This window comes from Lactuca serriola, chromosome 8 (genome assembly GCF_051521515.1).
Source record: "Lactuca serriola cultivar US96UC23 chromosome 8, Lser_US96UC23_V15, whole genome shotgun sequence".
Classification (NCBI taxonomy): domain Eukaryota; kingdom Viridiplantae; phylum Streptophyta; class Magnoliopsida; order Asterales; family Asteraceae; genus Lactuca; species Lactuca serriola.
Genome location: NC_136415.1, coordinates 189869016 through 189893667, shown reverse-complemented (window position 1 = coordinate 189893667; position 24652 = coordinate 189869016). Strand labels below are relative to the sequence as shown.

At 30.8% G+C, this 24652-nt stretch overlaps 1 protein-coding gene across 1 annotated transcript; it reads right to left on the bottom strand.

Moving 5' to 3' along the window:
• Positions 1-547: 547 nt before the first annotated feature.
• Positions 548-3615, bottom strand: LOC145066181 (Haloacid dehalogenase-like hydrolase (HAD) superfamily protein). Its single transcript, XM_079013388.1, has 11 exons — positions 3288-3615; positions 2782-2831; positions 2626-2689; positions 2324-2372; positions 2143-2211; positions 1778-1839; positions 1592-1672; positions 1314-1468; positions 1159-1243; positions 941-1084; positions 548-761 (listed from the first exon to the last, which is right to left on the bottom strand). The coding sequence occupies exons 1-11, from the start codon at positions 3608-3610 to the stop codon at positions 656-658; spliced, it is 1188 nt and encodes a 395-aa protein (XP_078869514.1). The 5' UTR covers positions 3611-3615; the 3' UTR covers positions 548-655.
• Positions 3616-24652: the final 21037 nt, after the last annotated feature.

The window sequence follows — 24652 nt, the reverse complement described above, 5'->3', positions numbered from 1 at the left end:
TCCATCAAGTCGAGTGAGGTTGGTTTGACATGTAAAGAATTTTATTAGCGTTACAAATTAATGTACTAAATATGATTGTGAAAAACAGTATTACTAGTTGTTTTATAAGCCTCATGCATAACCAAAAGTTTTTATTCGCCGTGAACCATGGCATCTTTTATAGTTGTATATAAAGGCTATCAAACAAGCTAATTAACGAATTTAATATAAGTCAGGTCAAGCCACTTCGTTAAAAACAAATTGGTCAAATGATAAATAAATACCCATATTTTGCGGGGCTAAAAAACCCATTCCTCAATTTCCAATGCAAAATACAAACCAAAAAAGGTTAAAAATTATAAATGGAATCAAGGAAAAACAAACTCAGCGGTTCCTTCACTGAGAGGTATATAAGTGATAAAACAAAGTGAAACCCAAAACTTTCTTTTCATTCCTCAGTGGATATATATATACAAAAGGATTCTAGTCATTTGTTTTAAAATAATGAACATTTTTTTTACATCTTTAAGGGAGCCTTTTTTGTTTGGACAATCAGAAACAACTTGAATCAAAGCAAACAATAAAAGTTCTCGTGTTTGATAAATTATGTTATAATAAATACATAGTACATACTAGATACCACAACATATACAAAAATTGGATGATTTTGGGGTATTTATGAAGAAGATCTGAGTTGTCGTAATCTTGATATTGTCAAATCCGGAGCACCAAAACTATCCAATATTGCATCTGCTGAAGGAAACTCAGCCCTCGATGTCAATCTGTAAAAAAAAAAAAAAAAAAAAAAAACCTTCAAGTATGTTTAAAAGGGTCAAATGATAAATAACCTGTTGTCCATATTGACATTATATACGAAAAAAAATAGGTGTCAAGTTAATTACAAGAGTCAACTCTATGAAAACTCTAAAAAAGTAAAACTATAAACTAAATAAAATCATACCTGCTGCGAAGAACAACACATGGCATGCCAATTTGCTCAGCTGCAGTCACCCCAGGAAGACTTCCAGCAACAAGAACACAATCAGGAACACCTACTTCTGCATATTCAGCTCCTGCTCTAAGTGCAGCCACAATTTTCTTTACACTGAATACATGAAAATTTAGTTTTTATTAAAAAATCATAAATACATATACACAACTAATTACAAAACAACATACCTTTCACTTGAAGTTGTATCAATGTCAACACTCAATTTCAGAGCTGATGCAACCTCTTTAGCAATTTTTTGCTTCTCAATAGCAGCTGTATCAAAAAGCAAAAAGCCTTTTGATTACATTTTGTCCTTTAATGAGGATTAGTAATAATAATATACCTGCTTTTCTTGCTTCACTAATTAATTTCTCATCCAAACTTGAAGAAACTCCTTTACCCAATACAAGCTGTCCATAAAAACTTTCCTCCACCTCCATCTTCCCAACAATTTTAATTTTTGACATCCTATCTTTGCCAAGCCTTTCGATAATTGGCCTGTGATTTAAATGCAAGAAATAGCAATGTACTTCTATTGATTAGTTTATTATATTTATATTTATAGCATATTGGAATTTGAAAAATCCACCACAAAAATGGAAGTATAAGCACTTAGATTACTTTGCTATATTTTCACCACTTTTACTGTAGGCAGCTAGTACAACAACAGGAACACCTTCTTTATGTGCATCATCAATAAAGCTGTAGAAGAAAGAAAGAAAGAAACAACATATTCAAGTTGAAATAAATAAATGATGCACTAAATAAGGACAAATATTATTTACAGAAAAGGATTGCACAACTCACTCTTCAGCACCAGGTCTCAAAGGCAAAGATTTTGACATCACAAGATCTTCCAATGCTTTTTGCTGTCAAAAGTCACATTGTCTTGGCACATCAAAAACAACACCAAGAAGTAGTAATCATAATAATAATAATAATAATAATAATAATAATAATAATAAATTTAAATGATAATAGTCATGACAATAATGATATTCTGCTCAAATATTTGTGCAGAAATCTCATGTGAGTCACTCATAGACATGCACACATAATTACTATAGTTCTCAATGTATGCAAAATGATTATTCATCCAAATGAAATGAATTTTTCAGTGATAAAAAGTTAGAAATTAATTAAAAAGAAGACTTTATTTATAGGAATCAGACCTTTTCTCGCAGAACACTTTTCATGAAACTTCCCTTCTCATTAGTGGGGAGTGAAGTAGGCCAACCTATCTGAGAAATGGATTAGCAATAGAAGGAAAAATAAAAGCCATAGAAACATGATATATGTAATCCATATTTGCTAGCTTGATATGAAAAATAAATAAATAAATAAATAAATCACCTTATTGAAGTACAAAGTTAGCATTTCCTCCTCACCACCAAAGCTCTTCCTACAAAGTAAATTGGTATGTCAGAATCTCCAAGAACAAACAAAATGTCAAATAAGCATATCCATTTAACAGAAAAAGAAAGGAAGAAAGAAAAGAGGAAGATCCAGGAAGAAAATATGTCCTCATTCTAATCATGTGAACACACATCATTTCCCAAACAATTGAAAGCATGATCTACAATGGCTGAGCTGAGCCATCTGGTTTTGCAGTAAAAGATGATAATCAAATAGATAAGCTTAAAAACAAAACACACCTTACAAGATCTAAGTAGATTGGTTCTGTCCAATTTGCACAATCCAATCCCAATTTCTTAAATGCTGGATAAATTAGAGATGCAAAACGTCAATCTACATAAGTTAGAAACTTACAGAGCATTGATTAAACAAAAAGAAAGAAATTTGCAGGTCACCTAAATTGAAGGCTTCACGATTGCCCATGCGATATACATCCATGAGGACCCTGATAAATGGTAAAAGTTCATCAAAAAGACACAAGTTAATCAACTTTTTTTATAAATTAGCCTTACGATCGATGCAAAAATCTTAATTTTATGAGAAAAGTATGCTAACTATATTAGTTTTACAAGTGATACAAATAGAAAATTCTTACTAGTTTTAGCGTAACTGAATTTATTCATACTCTGACCACATATAAGAAACGAAACATTGTGACTTCTTAAATTCTAAATTTTAGGAACTCAGTCCAGCTTGAAAACTGATGAAAACAAAAAATCTACACTTCATGAGAAATCTGGTAACTAATCGAAAACTGTACTTGGTAGATTGGATAACAAAACTCATAATCAATTTTGCATATGTTGTTGGTGACTTTGATTAAATACAGTATCCACATAGATTTTGCATCTCGAAGCCAACAAAAATCGAAGTTTAGTAACGAATTAGAGAAATTGATTACCCTTCAACTTCGAGAAGAACAGCCAGCTGTCTAGTTGAGTTGCTCGGATCATCAGAACCGCTGCCGGAGGAGGCATTTGCAGCATTAACCCTAGAATGCCGCTGCTTGCTTTTGCGGCAACAATTATAGGAAGGAATGCGACCTGAAGTAACAAGACCTTGGGCAAAATTGCGGTTGTGTGACTTGACAATGCTTTTGATATTTCTACCACCGCCGGAGCCGGCGCCGGGAATGACGGTTGAAACAAGAACCGTACGTAGAGGTGCGATTTCTATGGCCAGTAGCCGCATACTTTCGTATCTTTGCAGTTGCAGTTGCAGCATGTAGATTCTGTTTTCAATTCATATATACGGGTCATACGGCCAATGTACGAACCTATTTGGGCTCTTATGGGCCTAATTATCAAATAACCCAAACCATCGCGGGACACTTGAGCCTGAGGGTGGGAATTGGAATTGCGATGACAAGTTACAACTCTTGCAAACAAGGAAAAAAGAAAAATAATATTAATAATTAAAAATAGTTATGAAACATCATATATTTATTTAATTAATAATATATAAATTTGTTTCCAATTTTATATTGATTATTTAAAATTTATATATAATTAAAAATAGTTATGAAACATCATCTGTCCTAACTCAAGAACAAATGAAATACGGGATGCCATCGAGAGTCAACAAATAGAAATGAAGGCAATAGAGGTTCTTGTAAACAACCGATTTCGAATACATTCAAAACAATATCCGTTTGTTAACCTATCACAGTTACATAAACTATTAACTATCGATTATAGCAAAGTGAGAAGAAACAGAGAAAGGGCCGACTCTAAAGTTTGAAGTGAAATCAGTCTTGAAAAACCTAAAAAAAAAATTGGATCAACATTGAAAAAGGTATGAATCCTTGTTAAATTAGTGCCCCGTCAAACACTTAATTTCATTTGTTAGTTTGAGCAGGAATCGTAGAGATGTTGAATCTTCATTATTACCCCATAAGTTAAAACTTAGGAAAGATAATTACGAAAACCACAAACTTCTCAAGTAAAAGAAGAGAGGTTACTTGCAACCAGGAGACAAAGCAACTTTTTTTGAACGACAAATACAAATATATATATATATATATATATATATATATATATATATATATATATATATATATATATATATATAGGAATGAGTTTTATGGAAAACAAATAACTAGGGCAACATCTACCGGAACCAATAATCAAATGACACGTGTCCATTTCTTTCTTCACAAGTAATGTATTGTGGAAGTGATGTGTTGTCATGTTTTCATTGGTTCAAATATGTGTTGCCCTAATCATTCATTTTCCATATAACTTTTCCCTATATATATATATATATATATATATATATATATATATATATATATATATATATATATATATATAGGGTTAGGTTATTTTGTTTTCACTATCTATTGTGTGCCCGTATGATTGATTCTGGACCAATCATTTTAGTTATTTTAAGAAAGTAATTAATACATATTACATGTTGAAGATATAATAGGTATTAATTACATCTTCAGCATTTAATATGCATTAATTACTTTTTTAAAATAATATTATATCTTCAACATGTAATATGCATTAATTACTTTCTTAAAATAACTAAAATGATTGGTCCAGAATCAATCATACGGACACACAATAGATAGTGAAAACATTTGAACGTAACTCTAAATTATATATATATATATATATACATATATATATATATATATATATATTTGAAATATATATATATATATATATATATATATATATATATATATATATATATATATATATACTAAACTACTCCTAAATTATTTCACCTATGTCCACAGTGAGACTTGAACCCTCGACCTCAAGGAGAAAATGCAACATCAGATACCGCTGGGCTAGAAGCCATTTGGTAGACAAAACAATTAAAGAGGAGAATTTGAGTAAGAGTTGATACACGAAAATGATATATTTTGGTGAGAAAACTATAAAGTAAATAATAACCTTAATTTCTAAGATCCAGTTACCAAATATGGAATTATCATATTATTGTTAAGATTTTATAAGATTTTTTTTAGTAATAAGAGGTACATAGGGTTTGTATATCAAAAAAAAATAACAAAGTACAATTAAGTTCTTGTTTTGTTTACCATTATCTTTTTATGCATTTCTCACGAACAATTTTTGGATTATCTCTTCTCTATATATGGGGAATGGGTACTCTATTAATGACTTATTCTATAGGTTTTATGTAGGATTGGAGTTTACTTCAATGAAGTAAGTTTATTTCTACTTCAACTTCACATGGTTTTTTTAATTCTTTTAGTAATTGACTCATTTATATAAGTATAATAAATAATAACAATTATACACTAGAAAGGTTATCCCTGCTACGTGGGCGCCAAAACTTTCGAATCGATAAATATGACAGACGTAGACATTGCAAGGATGAAAAGCCCGGACTTTGCCCTGGACCGTTTTTTTTAATGTTTTTATGAAAAAATGTAAAAGTTTTGATTGCAAGGATCATAAGTTTCAAAACGGTTAAAGAATTAAAGAGGTAGGAATTAACAAATTTTTAGAAAAGGGATCAAAGTTGTCAAACCATTAAAGTTTTGTGGCCAAACTTTAAATGGACAAAAATGCAAAATTGGTCCCTGTGGTATTTAAAAAACTTTGGATAGGGTCTAGAAAGTTTTCAACTTGCATGGATGGTCCAAAATCAAGAATTTCCTTTGGTTTTGGTCCTGAAATAGTTAAAAGGACTATTTTGCCCTTATTACTATTACTTTTTATATTTTATTATTTGTTTTAGTATTTAAATAATTATAAAAAATGAAAAATAAAATAAACCCTCTCTCACTCTCGACAATCCTTCCACCACTGATGGTGACCTTCACCCCCAATTTGCCATCCATAGTAGAGATGGATCTTCAGTTGATATCGTGGATATGGATCGAAGGTGGTGAAGGAAGGCATGGCGGCTAACGATCAGCCCTGATCCATACAAAGCATTCATAACCCTAGCTCCTTCTTCGTTTACACAATCACCGACCACTCTCTGAACCACCCTAATTGTTGCGGCAACACTGACGTGTGACCTCCCTAGAAGTCCAAGAAACGCACCCATTGTTGTCTCTGCCCCATAAGTGCTTACTACCTGTAAGTGTGACTCCATTGTTGATACCCAAACACCCTCCTAGGATCCCCTTATTTACCACCATGTCCTTTAGCTCCTTTTCTGCTTCTCTGTATCTTCCTAACCCTAGCTAAGCCTTCATCGCTAAAGTGGTAAAGGTAGGTATGGAGGCTAATGATCAGATCCACACGAAGCATTTCTAAGTTCTACCACCGTTAAATTCCTAGCTGGGCCTTATTTATCGATGATTCTTGCAACCATAACCAACGAAGCCGATTCAGAGGCCGCTTAACCCTAGCAAAAAGTTCCTCTGCCATTGATTCAAGTACTTTAACATTGATTGAAGCTCTGGTAAACTCTAGATCATTGGTCATCCGTTTATTTGATCTACACCCTTCTCCTTACTCTGCGTTTTCATTCATGTTTCAATTTCATTTTCCCCACTTAGGATTTGTTCAGAAACTGATGATTCCTCCCTGGAATCACCTATTACTGTGTTATCTTGAGTTGAAAACATTGATAGTCTGTTGATGTTTTTGTTTTCTTCTGTGATTCCAGTGAATTGTGATCTTGCTGCTCTTTCAATAAATCCAAGATTTGTAAGGAATGGAGCAATTCTTAATTGGTGATTCCTGAGAACTAGTAAAGTCCCGTGAATTTGAAGATCTATTATTGAGAGATTAAACTTTGGTGGTGAATTTAAAGGGGTGTTATAGGAAGAATTGTTGGTAAACCCATATTTGTCTTTGAAATGGACAGGAGGTCATAATCAGTGGTGGGTGTGGTGTTGCCAGAAAAATGGAGGTGCGATGAATGGAGAAGATGACAGATGAGGTTGGGACCAAATCTGATTGGGGGTATAGAGAGAGAGAGAGAGAGAGAGAGAGAGAGAGAGAGAGAGTATAAAAATAAATATGGAAAAATACAAAAAAGAAATTAGAAGGGCAAAATGGTCATTACAAGTGCTTCATGGACCAAATTCACAGGAAATTCATAATTTTAGGACCAAATTCATCGAAAATTCTTGATTTTGGACTATCCATGCACGTTAAAAACTTTTTGGACCCTAACCAACGTTTTTTGAATACCACAGGGACCAATTTTGCAGTTTTGTCCTTTAAATATTAAAAGGTTCCTAAAAAGTGTAAAAATATTGATTGCAGGGACAAAAAATGTCAAAATAGGTAAAGAATGAGGAGCAAAGTGCAGGGACCATTTCTGCCAAAAAATGTCCAGTTTACTATTCCTAAGCTTCATATATATATATATATATATATATATATATATATATATATATATATATATATATATATACTAGCCGTCTACCCGCGCAAAGCGGCGGGCGGCAAATAATTTTATCTCTTTAGAGTTAAAAACCATTTTGCGTTCACTTCGAGAAATGAATATTAAATGACATCTATTTTTCAAGAGCATTACCATTAGAGGTGTTCGTTTGAATGGATCGGTTTAATCCGATCCGATCAAGTGAATCCAAAATAATTTCGGTTTTCAAAACGTAGATCCAAATAGTCCAAACTAAATTCAAATCCGATCCGATCCAACCAAATTATAATTCGGTTGGATCGGTTTTTTACAATTCGGTTTTCAAGAATCAAGACATTTCAACAAATATATAACTTTATTATTAATATTGTTTAATTAGTTGTGAATTAAAACTTATAAATAAATATCAAGAAAAATATATTATATATTACTACTTTATAGACAATTTTTTTATAAGTAGATATTAAAGTATTATAAATTATGAAAATTGTTTATATACTAAAAGAATAATTTAGTAAATTTATAAATTATTAAAGATATATATTAGAAAGAACAAAATAATAAATTGCAATTCGGTTTTTTTGGACTATTCGGTTTTATAATGTAAACCAAAACCAATCCGAAATCCAAAATAATAATTCGTTTTTGCTAAAAAACCAATCCAAAAATCCAAATATCCGAACCAAATAGTCCGATCCAAATTGTCCAATTGGACAATTCGGTTTTATCCAAATAATGAACATCCCTAATTACCATACCATATTAAGGGGTGTTTGGCTAAGCTTTTTTAAAACAACTTTTTAGGTTCCACATCACTATAAGTTAAAAAAGTATTTAGATTAAAATAACTTATTTCGGTAGGGAACCTCTAATATGTCATTTTTTCATAAGTTACCCTACACTTACTTATTAACTTATAAGCTAATAAACTAATAAGCAATAAGCTTTTTTGCCAAACACCCCCTAAATGGTTATTACTTCCATTTATACATACCAGAAACCACTTGTACTGTTTACGTCCTCTTTTAATTTTTTTTTTTTTTTTTTATTTTTTTTTTCGTTTTCCTTAATTCATTTATTAATTTAATGTCCTACTAAGTAAAATGCTAAAATATATAAATAATAGTGTATAAAAATAAACCTTTAGAATATCAGGTGTTGTGATTCAAAAGTCAATAAATAGGCCTTTGAGAATGCCAAAATACTCAGGTGTCAATTTGTTCATTGTGATTTTAAACCAAGTTTGGTTACAAATTAAAACATTTTCAACGACGGTATGTAATTCAAGGATTCATATTGATTTAGGTTCTCGAAACCTTAAAATATTGAACAAAATCTATATAGAACCTTATAATAAAGACAATAATCATCGTAATTAGGAAGTTCATGTGATGAAACTTGATAGTATAAGGACCAATGATAAAAAAGGTTTCATTTTTAGACTAAACAAGATGAAAAATATACAAACTACCTTAATCATGTCAAATCTTGTGTTTAACCGTACTTTATTGCAAAAGTAAGATGCCAAAATATACAAACTAATGATAATACAATGCTCTAACTGACCCTTTTGGTTGAGTTCTTTGAACCTGGAAAATCAACACATTAAAGAAACATAGTAAAACCCTTTTTAGGAACAAACCTGATATAATAAAGTCTTCAACCAATATATTTATACGATAAAAATACAAAAAGTTAAAAATGATGAAATCAATTACAAGTAAGGATTAAAATAAAAAACTATTAAGAAAGAGCCATCTGCAGGAGGGATATTTGAATCAACATGTATTTTCTGATGGTTTCAAATTTTGAATTATCCGAAATTCAGGGAAGGAGATAAATTTTGTTGAGAAATATAAGGATTCAAAACACATGTTAAAATTTAATATTATTTTATTGATTACTACTTGTACTATTAGCTTAATGTTTTGAACGTCTTAAAAAAATAATATTATTATATTCAATCTATTTTTAGAAATAGTGGGATTTCTTTTATAAGATAGTAAAGATATATATATATATATATATATATATATATATATATATATATATATATATTAGGAAAAAGCTAATGAGTAGTCATGTCATTTTTTGTTTGTTAATTGCCTTTTATATATATATATATATATATATATATATATATATATATATATATATATATATATATATAGGAATGAGTTCTATGGAAAACAAATAATTAGGGCAACATCTACCGGAACCAATAATCAAATGACACGTGTCCATTTCTTTCATCACAAGTAATGTATTATGGAAGTTATTGTAGAAGTGATGTGTTGTCATGTTTTCATTGATTCAAATATGTGTTGCCCTAATCATTCATTTTCCATATAACTCTTCCCTATATATATATATATATATATATATATATATATATATATATATATATATATATATATATATATATAGGTTCAGGTTCATTTGAGACCATTCTAATTTTGTGAGACTGTGAGACCAAATCTAAAAATAATTTTAAAATGCAAAATAAATGGAAAAATCCAAAAAAAATTTTAAATATTATTTTCGGAACTTGAATTAACTAAAAAAAATAAATAAAAATTCCAATTTTTTTTGAAAAATACGTGAAATATTCTAAATAGAATATTACACTGACATATTCTAAAAAATAATTTTAAAATGCAAAATAAATGGAAAAATCTAAAAATTCTTTTTTTAAATATTATTTTCGGAACTTGAATTAACTAAAAAAATTAAAAAAAATAAGAAAAAATAAAAAAAAATTCTATTTTTTTTGAAAAATACGTGAAATATTCTAAATAGAATATTACACTGTACATATTCTAAAAATAATTTTAAAATGCAAAATAAATGGAAAAATCAAAAAATTCTTTTTTTAAATATTATTTTCGGAACTTGAATTAACTAAAAAAAATTAAAAAAAAAATAATAGAAAAATGCTTCTCACGGTCTCACAAAATTAGGCCGTCTCGCATGAACCTAACCATATATATATATATATATATATATATATATATATATATATATATATATATATATATATATATATATATAATTTATGTTTTTCCTTCCAAATTAACAATAAATTACATGTGTTCACGCATGTTCACAAGAAAAGAATAAAATAGAGTAATGCTAAAGAATCAAAATCTATCGAATCATACATCTACATATTAAAATCTGAAGCTTCAGTTGCCAAATAATGGTCAACCACCGATCAAAAAAATAAAAAGAAAACATTTAATCAAGAGACCAAGAATTTATAGAAACTAAACTTAAAAGAGAAAAACAGACATACCATCAATGTTTTTTTATTTTTCTTAACTCTGTCTATCAACAAAGCTTCTTACTTTTCATTCTTCATTTCTAATAGATGTATACGCATAATCCAGACCTATGGAAATAAATATAATTATAAATACATTGATAGATAAAATATAAGTATTTGATTTTTTATTTTCCCAATCTTATACATATAGTAGGGACTAAGCTTCAGTTTTCCTGCATAAGAATTTAGCATCATCAACAATAATTACTGGGAGATGTTAAAAATTTCATCCCTAAAATAGATTAAATTTTTAGAGGGAAAGGTATGAAAGAAAGATTAAAAAAAAATAACATTATCATCTAATCTCTCTTTTTCTGATTCGACAAAGTATGAACGACAAAGTATGAAGACACGAAGGAAATAAACTTAAAGCATAGTAGCTTTACTCTCATTCAATAGAGTAACAGATCCCAAAAAAAGACCCACCCAGAAACATAGCACAAACCTTACAAATTAAACAACAAAAAAGATGAAAAGGCAAACGAACCTCTTGTCATTATTACTCTAGTTGACGATTGACACCCATCAAGTTCGAGAGAGGAAAGAGATGATATATTTAGGGTTACTACTGGTGAATGAGAGACTGAGGGGATGAAATTCAAATTTCAAAAATTGAATCCTGGTATCGTATTTGGTAAGAAGTATGCGAGAACGGAGGAGATCACAAAAATCACGGTATATGATTTGAGAAGAAATGCAAATGAACCGAGATTGGAGCGGGTTTCAACTATACATATTCGTTGCAAAGGGCAAAAGTGGTACTTCACTTTGTAAAAATTTTGGCTGAAAATGTGACACGTGGCATAAAGGTACTATTTTATTAGACTAGGGGACTAGGGGATTATGGTTTGTTTGTTTGTTCAGACAAAAGTTAAAACAACGAACCATTTTAAATCATAATATCAAAACTTTATTATGATTCTTATATATAAAGAAGAAAGTTTTACATATCAAAGAATCAATTTTATTCATATAACTCGTTGTGAGACCCATGTATTACATATGTTAATTTTTAAAAAAAAAGTTAAATATGTAAATCAAAATATTTGAGAACTTTGAATATATAAGAAAATAAAAAATAATAATGAATTATTATAATTGAAATGTTTTTTTTATCTTTTAAATTTAAACAAAAAATTTAAATAAATAAAAAAAATAAACTAATGAGCTTTAATTTGAAATTTTTTAAACTAAAAGGTAAGTTCATTAATGAAATTGATATCCATTTATTACTACAATTATTACAACTAAATCTTACATGGAATTTAATAAAATAGAAAAAAACTCATAAAATGACATGTGGAAAAAAATTAATTCAAAATAACTATAAAATTATATTTGACATATTGAATGAGAGTGTGACATGTGGCAAAAAAACTTTCATTTATTAGAGTATATTTCATGGTAGATATAATTGTATAATGTTGATGATTTTAGTGTCATCATGACATTTTATGTAATTAGAACTTACATGTGAGCTACAAAACTTCATAATTTGTACTCTAATATATGTTTGGGTATGTGTGGAGTGCATGAATGTATAATGTATGTGTGGAATGCACACATGTATAAGATTGAATTAGAAGTTGGTTCGACAACAAGTCGGAGGTTCGGGATGCAGCGCCCTTAGCAGGGTCCAAGGGGCAGAGCCCCTGGCTGGGGTCTTGCTTATCGTTTTCTATATAAACGACTTCAGATTTTACAAGTGGATACATAGTGGAAAAATTGAATTTTTGAGAGTGATTATGGTAAAACTAACTAAGATCGTCAATTTTGGAAACCATTGATTTCCTCATTAATTCCAGATTCCATTGACTTGTTTCCAAAGCAACCCATGACGGTCAACCCTAAAATGAAGCCCTACTTATCGTTTTCTATATAAACAACTCTCTTTTGTGGAGAAGAATAACCTTTTAGCTCTCGTTTTTCTTCATATAAACTCAAAATCTTCTAGAAATTTGGCTTATGTTTTCTGTGCCTAGATTCATAAGTGTCCCCTTGGGATTATCCTAGGTTGAGTTTCTTGTAACCCGGACATAGGATAGAAATATCAATTCAGAAAGTTCCAAGGGTATCCAGATCTCCATTATAAACCCTACCCAATTCCTAACATACAAGATAATAATAAAAAAAAACTCATTTTTTTTTATTTCACTTTTAAAATTTTTATGATTAATCTTTTATCGAAAAAAAAAACCAGAAATTCATAATTTTTTTATCCTCCTTCTATATAAATCAATATCGATATAAAAAAATGATTTTTTTTCAAAAAAATCCATTTCGTTTTGTTAGTTTTTTTTTTCTTTTTTTTTTTTTTTTTTTTTTTTTTTTTTTTTAAGATTTAGACTTATCTTTTATCGAAAATAAATAAATAAAAATATATCAAAATACATAATTTTTGGTACTCTTAAAATAAACATTTATATTGATGTAAAAAACAAAAAAAATCAAAATTTTAGTTTAGATTCACGATGTGAATGCTGAAAACTGAAGTGTGTGTGTGTGTGTGTATATATATATATATATATATATATATATATATATATATATATATATATATATATAGTTTAACTTCATAGTGTAAATAATAGTAAGTCAAATTCACATTGTGAGTGATGAAATTTGAATTATATATAACTCAAATTTACAGTGTGAATAAATTCATATGCGGATTTTACAAACCTATTTAAAAAAATCCACTTTGTTTTTTTTTTTCTGTTGTTTTTTTTAATATTTAGATTTATTTTTATCGGAAAAAGAAAAAACATATATAAAAAATCATAGTTTTTTGTACTCTTTAAATAGACATTCAGATTGATGTATAAAAAATAAAATAAAAATCAAAATTTTAGCTCAACCAATTTATGGCCGGGTGATTTGATTTTCCAAACCAGATTCCAACGACTGTTCACCTTATTTGTCTTCCTTACGTCGGCAGCCAAGAGGCGGGGCAAAGAGTGAACAATGGACTGATTTGAATCAATTAATACTTTCTGTTTTGTTGTCTTCTACTTCTGACAGGTGGTCGTAGATGTTACAGGGCTCTGTCGAATTTTATGTTTCTTCGACTCATTCTTACATTGACAAGGTTTTGCTGCCTTCAATCCTTATTCAGGCTCGCTAAAACCATTTGGTTTCAATCAAGGTCAATGTTTTTATTTAGCGTTTAATTCTTGATAGATTACTCTTTTGTTTGAATCTTTCAGTTTGTGGCTTGGAGATTCCTTCTATCACGTGTCCGATTTGTAAAAGTTCCACATATTCTTCTTTTCATTTATTCTTTTAGTTCTCACTTGCATGAGAGCTTTTAGTCTTGTTTTGTCGTTAATGGGACATATCTAGACCTCCTGGTGACTCTTTCTAACATTGGTCGAATTGGTTATTGGCTTTGAAGGCTAACTCCACGATGAAAGATTATTTGGAGGCCATGTTTTTCACTTTTTGGTGGTTGATTTGGCGTTTTAGAAACTCTGTTATTTTTAATAATCACATTTTATTTAAGAGTGAATTATTTGATAAAATTACTACCTATTCCTTTATATGGGTTAGTAATAAGGGTAAGAGATCTAAACTTAACTAGGTGGGTTGGTTGCAAAACCACATCCTCGCTATTACTTCTTTGTAATCTCTTTTTTGTTTTGTTCCCAACTCCTTGCTAGTTGTTATAAAGTTGTTCTAAAAAAATTCATGTTGTGAATGTTGAAAACTATAAAAATTTCAGTTCAGATTCACAATGTGAATAATAGTAAGTCATATTCATATTGTGAATCCTAAAAATTGAATTATATACAATTCAAATTCATAGTGTGAATACATTCACTTATGAATTTTACAAAACCAATTTATGAGTAATCAAAACGTTAAAATCTTATGAAATTATAAGAAATATACTTCGATTCACATGTAAATTTCACTAAAGTAAATTGTGAATGATCAGATTGTTGAAATAGTAAGTCAGATTCACATTGTGAATGTTAAAAACTGAAAAATATGTAATTTAGATTTACAATGTGAATCTGATTCATATTGTAAATGTAACTTAAGAATTTAGAGTATTCACATGGAGAATTTGAGTTTAATGCTGCACTTGGATCTCAAAGGAGCACTTGGGGTTCCTCGAACATGTAACAAAGGAACATATCATATGAGAAGGGAATGAATCATCTGACAAAGGAATGGATCAAATGTTAGGGATCAAATCGTCTAAAAGGGGGTATAGATGTAACATCCGTAGATTCGGGCTAGTCAATAATAAGCGTTAAAAATGATTTTTTTTATTATCTAGGATAAATAATCTTAACCAAGTAATAGTTATGGTCAACAATTGTAACATGTTTCATGTAATAAAGAAGAATTATGTGAATATTATGTGTTTTAGGATTATTATAATATAAATATGAAAAATCAGCCAAATCATCCATAAATCGTAAAAATAAGTGCGTCAAAACATATATATATATATATATATATATATATATATATATATATATATATATATATATATACTAGGTTATAACCCGTGGACACCACAGGTAAGAAATTTAAAAATGATTTTAGTTAAATTATAATTTAATTATTGAGCAATAATAATAAAAAATTTAATAGTTAATATATATATATATATATATATATATATATGTGTGTGTGTGTGTGTGTGTGTTACAGACTATTAGTAGCTCCTTTAATTCGAATAAACCTCAAATGACAAATTAAATAATAATCAAATGACAAATAAATTATAGTTCTTAACTGATTAGGAATGTTTTGTTTGACATATTTAAGCGTGCCGGGGTTTCCGCTAAGAAAGAGGCACCTGTTAATTTCTTGATTGACCTGACAGAAGGAAGGTCAACCCTCAGACCGGCTGACATTTTGATTTTTGGATGGGACGAAGGGAAACACGAATGTGTGGATTTTACAGGGGTATCTTCTCTCGTGGGCCTGAGGGCTGGGGGTTTCACAGCAGGACATGCTGCTTTAAAAGTAGCTACAGGCAAAGTCACCAAACATGAGAGATCGTGCATGGAAAATCAACACGTGTTCATACCATTTGCATTTGATACGTTTGGTTTCCTCGCACCGGATGCGGTAGAGCTTCTTAAAAGAGTACAACGAATCATGCATAGTAATGTTATATCCCCTAGATCTTCGTATGTAGTCTTTAAAAGAATTAACTTTACCATTCAAAAAGGCTTAGCGGCATAACTTGTTGCCCGTTTGCCATCTCACTCATTGTACGATGACAATTTTTAATGATCACGGGATAAACTAATGAATAAAAAAAAAATTAATAGCCGATGTCGAACTCAGAGACTAAAGAAACAAAACATTGGGGGTTGAAGACAACAAGAGTGAAGGTAAGATATCATCAATTGTTAAATAGGAGCAGCTATCAGGTAGCTGTTATGGTGCTGGTATGCAGAACATAAACACACACACACACTATAAAGAAATAAGTAATGTGAAAAAAAAAAACACACAGAAAAAGAACAACAAAAGAGGAAACAAAACAATATTGATATTAAGCATAGTTTTATTATAAAAATATAAACCGGTAGAGTTTTTTCATATAAAATATAACACATTAGAATTTCATAATGTACAATGTGCCTTGTAAAGACAAAGATAACTTAAAATGGTGCTGTAGCAGAATTTCCTACATATATGTTACAACAAAAATTAGTATACAGATGTTTAACTATGATTAGGTAAAATATTAATCTTTTAAACAATACAATATAAATTATGATGCTTATAACAAGTTACAGCAAAGGTAAAATTATCAAATTACAAATGTATAAAAATTACGAAAGTAAAAAAGTGACATACAAAAATTTAGAGATCACGTTGTGTTTAAATTTGTATAAAATGCTTTTATGAATTTATTATTAAAGTAAAAGTCTGTTAACTAATTTACCATAATCAGTTTTGTAAATTTGAATTTGAAAATAATAAAAATGGAAACAATATAAATAAACTATCACAAATATGTAGAGATGCACTAAAGGGTAAAATCGTCAAATTATAAAACTGGAAACCATGGCATTAGTTCAATGTGGTAAGACTCTTTTGAAAGTACCTATAAAAATAGCAATGTACTTTCAAAACATTATAACCAAAACTGTGAAATCCTGAAAAAATCCATCCAAAGGCAAGATGTTATAATTGACATAAAGCTGCATATTTATTTAAAAAAAATAATTTATACATAATAAATAGGGATGCCAAAGGGGGGGGGGGGGGGGGGGAGAACGGGTCGGGGGTTGCATTCCCCGCCTCCGCCCCCGAAATTCCCCCACCCCCGCCCCCGATTGATTTTTGGGCTACTTTCTTTGGTTACATGAACGGACACATAATATCATAATAATAAGACAACAACAAAAGTACAATTTGATTATCGTCCTTTCAAAAAGTAATATAAAAAACTTCATTTATAAATCAAAATGATATAATTTTTGTTATAAATATGCTGCAATATAAATGAAAATTTAAAACTTGTTACCCTTTGAGTAAAATAAATAAAAAAACACCACTTTGTTTAAAGTAACTACAAAACTAAAGTTGTATGTTTTTGTATATATACTCTTACATTGTCTATTTTACCCTTTGAGTACAAACTTGAAATAATACAAATTTGTGTTATAGAACTGTTGCAACAGAAAGTATGATGTTATAAATGAAAAAAAAATCAAACTGTTATAAATTAAAAGTTAATTGCCCTTTGTGGCCTTTGATTAGTAAAATGTAAAATATGAAAAAAATAAATAAATAAATAAAGGAAGAAATTAATAATTAAAAAAAACAATTTCTTAAACATTCGTTTATTAAGGAGAAAATAATTTAGTTTGACTGCCACACAAACACATACAGTAACAATAAAAGTAACAAAAACACAATCACAAAAAGTATCCAAATCATCCACTAATAAGACAATAAGTTCAGTATGTTGTCCTTTTTGCCCTTTAAGTAAAGAAATGGAATAATAATAAAAATTTGTTTCAGAAAACTATGAGGCGGTAATAATGTAATATGCTATGTAATGGAGTTTTCTTAAAGTATGATTTTCGATTGTAACACACACTCAAACACAATTACTGTTTGTCGTATACATGAATATACGATGTTAAAATGGAGTTTTCATTGTATTTTCAGAAAATAAAAAGCAATATACCTAATGGATTGAACAGGTGCACACTGAAAAGAAAAAGACGCTAACAGAAGATGAAATTTCAAGGAGAAAATAATTTTGTTTTGGGGTTCGGCTTTTATAACTGATAAATAAATGAACAGGATGTATATTTGGTATAAGATTAATATATTTAAAAATAAATGCAGATTTTAAGGGATATAGTAAATCAAAATAATTTAAGTTTCATTGATATGATTTAGTCAAACGAAATATATATATATATATATATATATATATATATATATATATATATATATATATATATATATATTAATTTGAAAGAGATAAGTTGTAAATTTAATGAATTCGTATAGATACACTGTTGCAGACAATTCGTATAAATATACTATTGCATTCCTTTTATGTTGGATGTATATATTTGGAATAAGATCAAATTTAAAATAACAATTGCTGATTTTATGGTTTTAAATGCAGGTAATTTAGGATAGAAGATAAAATACTTCAAATAATCAAAACTGAAATGCTGATATTTAGGAATTGATGGTCGAATGATGCAGGGAGTTACTGGGCGGGAAAAGTTGAGAGTAAATAGCATCATTTAATTTTATAAAAATACGGACGAAAAATAAATTCAAAATTATCTGACGGAGTCTAAACGAAAGTTGTAGATCTCGTCGATAGCTACGTGTGGATATAAAGAGCGTCAAAACCGGAGTTCGTATGAACGAGTTATAAATTATAATAACATATTTACGTATTAAAATAAAGTATAAATCATATATACATATACATATATATATACATATGTATATATCATTAGAAATGTATTGATGATACAATCATTATAAGACTAGTGTTGAGTACTTTCGACATTAGTTTAGTACAAATATCGTTAAATCTATCTAAAATAGTATTATAAAGAGGCGTTTAGTCATTTATATAACTATAAGGTCATTAAGTAACTATAGATGATAGTTTTTGAAAATTCAATTACTATAAATAAGAGCCTCTAGGCTCTCACATTTCTTGCACCATTCTCTTGAATCGAGAGTCTTTCTCTTCTTATCCCCCGTACATTTCTGTCATTCGTGATTTGACTTCTCTTTCTGTAGTTTTAGTATAGTAAGGTGAGCGCTAAAGTGCTGCAAGAATCTTTTTTAGAAAGATTCAACGAGAAAGTTCTGCCTCTATAAAGCCTGACTCCTAACCAAACCCCCTTGTAAGTAAGATATGCTTACCCTACTTTAAGTATAGCTTATATTTAAAATTAGTGTTGTTATTATGAACTTATAATAAATATTTGGGCCAGAATTATGGCTTATATAAGTGTCGTTATAATATCTTTTTAACTGCTCGCGGTACAGGAATTTGGTTTGAAGGGCCGCATAGGGTTGTTGGATTTCAGAACGACTTAAATGCTAAAATGGTCCTACCCTCCGGTGTTTCATGTCTGACCCCTATCTGTACATAGTGGTTGGAAAGTATTGTTTATTGTTTATATAATAATAATAATACTGATATTAATAATTAGTCACGGTAAATATTAGACTAAAATTTAGTGGTAATAATACTAGGTTTCTTTAGAAGAAAGTAAATTAATAGAAGCGAAGTGTTGTCTGAGTTCGGAATCACCACCTTAACATGTGAGTGCATAGTTACTTTCATCTTACACATAGATATGAAGTATTTTTATATAAATTACGTGCTATGTGTGCATATTATCTGTTTACTTGATATCTATGATAGATGAACGATCTTATACATGTTTTAAATGGTTTAAACTGTATATGTATTTTATATCTACAAAATATGTTGGGTAAAACATTGATAGATGAATGATAAGGGATCAAAGCCAATATAGAGGAACATTGGTAGTTATGGACATAGTGTACTATAGGTGAACAATGGCACTCTGCTGAATGACGGGGCCATCGTTTGGGAAAAGGCTTCTCACATCGTCCACCCCTCACCCTCACCTTGTGGTCTATAACACCTCACAACTCATCATCCAACTCATATTACATCTACCCATGTTTTACCCCAACATTATCATAGATATAAAATACATATACAATTTAAATCATTTAAAACATGTATAAAATCATTCATCCAACATAGACAACAAGTATTTAGATAATATGCACACATAGCACGTAATTTATATATAATACTTCATATCTATGTGTAAGATGAAAGTAACTATGCACTCACCTGATTAGGTGGAGACTCGGTACTCGGACAACACTTCGTTATCTCAAAACAATTTTCCCTCGACAAAACCTAGTATCAATATCACTAGGGTTTAGTCTAACGTTAACCGCGACTAATTAATAGTCTAGGTATTATTATTATTATATAAGAGTTAAAAAAACACTTTATATAACTCATAATAATAGCCCAAATAATTATTTTAAGGGACCTAATAACATTACTATAATTATTTAAAAGCTATATTTAAAATAGCGTAGGCGTAGCTCACTTACAGCGGGTTTTAAAGAGAACCGAACGCCGTTGGAGCAGCGTTCCCGAGCCGAAAGGCTCTTCTTCTTGGAGCCTTCGGGCACTCCGGGGCTTCCGCCTAGTGCTAGGGAGGTTCCCTAGGCTTTTCAGGGGGTTTCGGGGCTAGAGAGAAGTTCTAGAGAGAGGGGGAAGTGAGGGGAGGTGTGAGGAATGAATGGAGGCCTCACCACTTATTTATAGGGGCTGGAAGACGGTTCACGTCATGAATTTTTAATATTCACGTCGTGAGCCAGGCTGGATATAGCCAGGCCCAGCCTGGTGCTGACACGTGGCATCGCACACAGGGTGGAAATCAGCCGATTTTGAAAAATTCATAACTTTCGCATAAGAACTCCGTTTTGATGTTCTTTATATCCACGCGTAGGTAAAAACAACATCTACAACTTCCATTTAGACTCCGTCGGCTAATTCTCGACCGATCTTAAATTTAACAGTAGGAGGAGATTAGACTGCTAAATGACTGCGAAGAATTCGTAACTCCTTCATACGGACTCCGTTTTCGTCTATCTTTGTTACCGTTGAGTTCCTATTAATGAGATATTCAAATCTCATTAAGGTTGCGTAAGCCAAAAACCGCTCGAAATATAATTCGAGTTTCGGGCCGTGCACTCCTATGCCAAATCTTAGAAAAATCATAACTTCCTCATACGAAGTCTGATTTGGGCGTTTTTTTTGTATGTTATCGGTTTAATGTATAGTACAACTTTTGTTTAGATCACTAAGGCTAAAAATTCCTCTATCTTAAATTCACTATTTACGTCTCCCGGTGTCGTGTCGGTTTTGCCGAAAAACTTCGACGAGCCATATCTTCTTCGTTATAACTCGGATTTCGGCGTTCTTTATATGTACGGAACGATTGAGACATATTATACAACATGGTTAAGATTATTTATTCTAAATAATCATTTGTCGCAAAGTCGTTTTTGATCCCCTATTATCTCTAAATTGACTAGCCCGGATCTACGGGCGTTACAATTATCTCCCCCTTAGGATGATTACGTCCCGGAATCATCAACGAAACAGGGCAGTATAATGACTCCATACGTTATCTCTTCATCCTAGGTAATAATCGTAACTTCCTTGTTTCTTCGAATGGGTATCTAACTCTTGGACTCCTTGACTGCAGGCGGTGCTCGATCTTGTACTTGCTCCCTGTCTCACGTTAGACTCCAAATTATGACCTTCAAGTCACAATCTCGATACTCACTGGATACGAACTTTAGATAAGTTCCTTTATTACTACAATGGAACGATGTGTCATATTCTAATGACCTATCATCGTATGTTGCAATGCTTAGACTCAGGTCTTTTAGAGTCTTCCAGAACATACTATACTTTCCTTCATGTTCTAATCTCATCTTAAAAGGTAGCATTTCTAGCTACAAGCAACTATCGCGATACCTCTACCGATCGCTTTGATTATCTTTTATTTCAATCTTCCGGCTTAAGTCAGATGCTACATCAAAGTTGATACTCTAAACCACATAACATACTCAGCGTATTCGGGCTCAATTTGATATGACCACTAGGGTCCGAATAACAATCATCTTCTTAGTCATTACCGAAACGATGGTAACGACATACTTAAATAAAATGAAATCAATTACTAGCTTTTTGGTAACCTTGTGACTTTCCCTGATCCAAGCGTGAGTCCTGTGCTTCCGGTAGTATATGCATCTACTACCTTTCACACCTACTCATACTTGTCCCAAGTATTGTCTCGCAGTCCCCAAGTCCTAAAATCACAAAACAGTTTAACACATACGAGTGTGTCCAAATAATAATAAAAATTTCCCTAGACTCTACTAGGAATTCTTCCATGCGTATTTTCTATCATCAATTCTGCTTCAACTCAGTTGGTGATGGAAATTCCAGATGATTTGAAAACTTTTAGGAATTACTCCAATCGTTCTATCATCCTACCAATCAAATGTGTACATTCAGATGTACCGTACTTCTTTAGACGTACAACTATTTTATCAGACGTATTCTAAAGGCAAGATACCACTCTTATGATATCTTCCGATAGGTATCATTCACTATCGTAAGCCTTTCATTTCCTCCATTTACTCAATTCTCCACGAGTTTTCATCGTGATGTTCTGCACACCAAAGTAACCGTTCGGTGTATCGAGAGAAGAATATAGATAGAGGAAGGTTTAGACACATATTCCTCCTTATTACTTCGAAAAATTACATGCCAGTTCTAATATCGTAATTAAACGTTTAGAATCTGAACACATAAAATTTCCAGATCCGGTCGGCAACAGACCATAGATCCAAAGAAATAATAGCATATAAGGCATCTTTATAGCTATAACATAAAATATTTAGCACATAAAACATTTTAGGCATCTGTCCTAAAATAAACTAGTGCTTGTGTCTAAAATATAGCAGACACTCATCTTACAATCATCGCATAGCATTCTAAGTTTAAGTCTAGAAATTTCCTACAAATTCCTAGTTCGCTTAAACTAATGCTCTGATACCAACTGTGACAACCCCATTTTCACGGCCAGAAAAGACCGATTTTGTTTATGCTTTATAAAAATCAGAGTACCCCTTTTAATAAAAATATTGCGGAATTTGTTCCCAGTAAAACATGATAAATATGTTATCAAAGCATTTCCGAAGAAAAGTATTTTTATTCATTTTAAAACATTTGGGATGTCATCATCAATACAGAAACATAAGCATAAACAGAACTTACATTCATTATCACTAGTGATTTGTATGTCCTTAATCTCTTAGTGTAATGTGACTTCATAACAACACCAGTGATATAAATAAACTGAGTGGGTCAGGCTGGGAAACCTGGTGAGTACATAGGGTTTTCAACCCACAATAATATAATTGAAACCTGGTGAGTGCATAGGGTTTTCAACCCACAATAATATAATTATTATGTTTAAACAATTAAGCAATCAACCCAATTACCCATCCCCATTATCTTCTTTATTCTTAAGGATCTACCCTAAGAATCAGCTATTTCTCGTTCAGTTATTCCTAAGGATCATCCTAAGGAATAGGCACAAAGTCCATTGTTGCCACGGGCACTAAGTCTGCATAGTCAACGGGCACTAAGTCTGCATAGTCGCCAGGGTTTAGGCATCAAGTCTGCATGATCATCAAGGTTTAGGTATCAAGTCTGCATGATCACCAGGGTTTAGGCATCAAGTCTGCATGATCACCAGGGTTTAGGCATCAAGTCTGCATGATCACCAAGGTTTAGAGTACACTGGGTGAACACATTGTTCACAACACTTACAGGTTGCAAGCCTGCTAGTGTTCCACCAGACTGTCTAGAATAGTCCGTGGTTTCCATCCATACTCTGCTGAATGACGGGGCCATCGTTTGGGAAAAGGCTTCTCACATCGTCCACCCCTCACCCTCACCTTGTGGTCTATAACACCTCACAACTCATCATCCAACTCATATTACATCTACCCATGCTTTACCCCAACATTATCATAGATATAAAATACATATACAATTTAAATCATTTAAAACATGTATAAAATCGTTCATCCAACATAGACAACAAGTATTCAGATAATATGCACACATAGCTCATAATTTATATATAATACTTCATATCTATGTGTAAGATGAAAGTAACTATGCACTCACCTCATTAGGTGGTGACTCGGTACTCGGACAGCACTTCGTTATCTCAAAACAATTATCCTTCGACAAAACCTAGTATCAATATCACTAGGGTTTAGTCTAACGTTAACCGCGACTAATTAATAGTCTAGCTATTATTATTATTATATAAGAGTTAAAACAACGCTTTATATAACTCATAATAATAGCCCAAATAATTATTTTAAGGGACCTAATAACATTACTATAATTATTTAAAAGCTATATTTAAAATAGTGTAGGCGTAGCTCCCTTACAGCGGGTTTTAAAGAAAACCGGACGCCGTTGGAGCAGCGTT

Bases quoted from the DNA above. Each gene is read 5' to 3' on its own strand.
- LOC145066181 (XM_079013388.1), bottom strand. From the start codon at position 3,610: ATGCTGCAACTGCAACTGCAAAGATACGAAAGTATGCGGCTACTGGCC. The intron at 2,690-2,781 runs GTGACCTGCAAA...TAATTTATCCAG, and splicing joins TCGTGAAGCCTTCAATTTAG to CATTTAAGAAATTGGGATTG. The intron at 762-940 runs GTATGATTTTAT...TTTTTTTTACAG, and splicing joins TGTGTTGTTCTTCGCAGCAG to ATTGACATCGAGGGCTGAGT.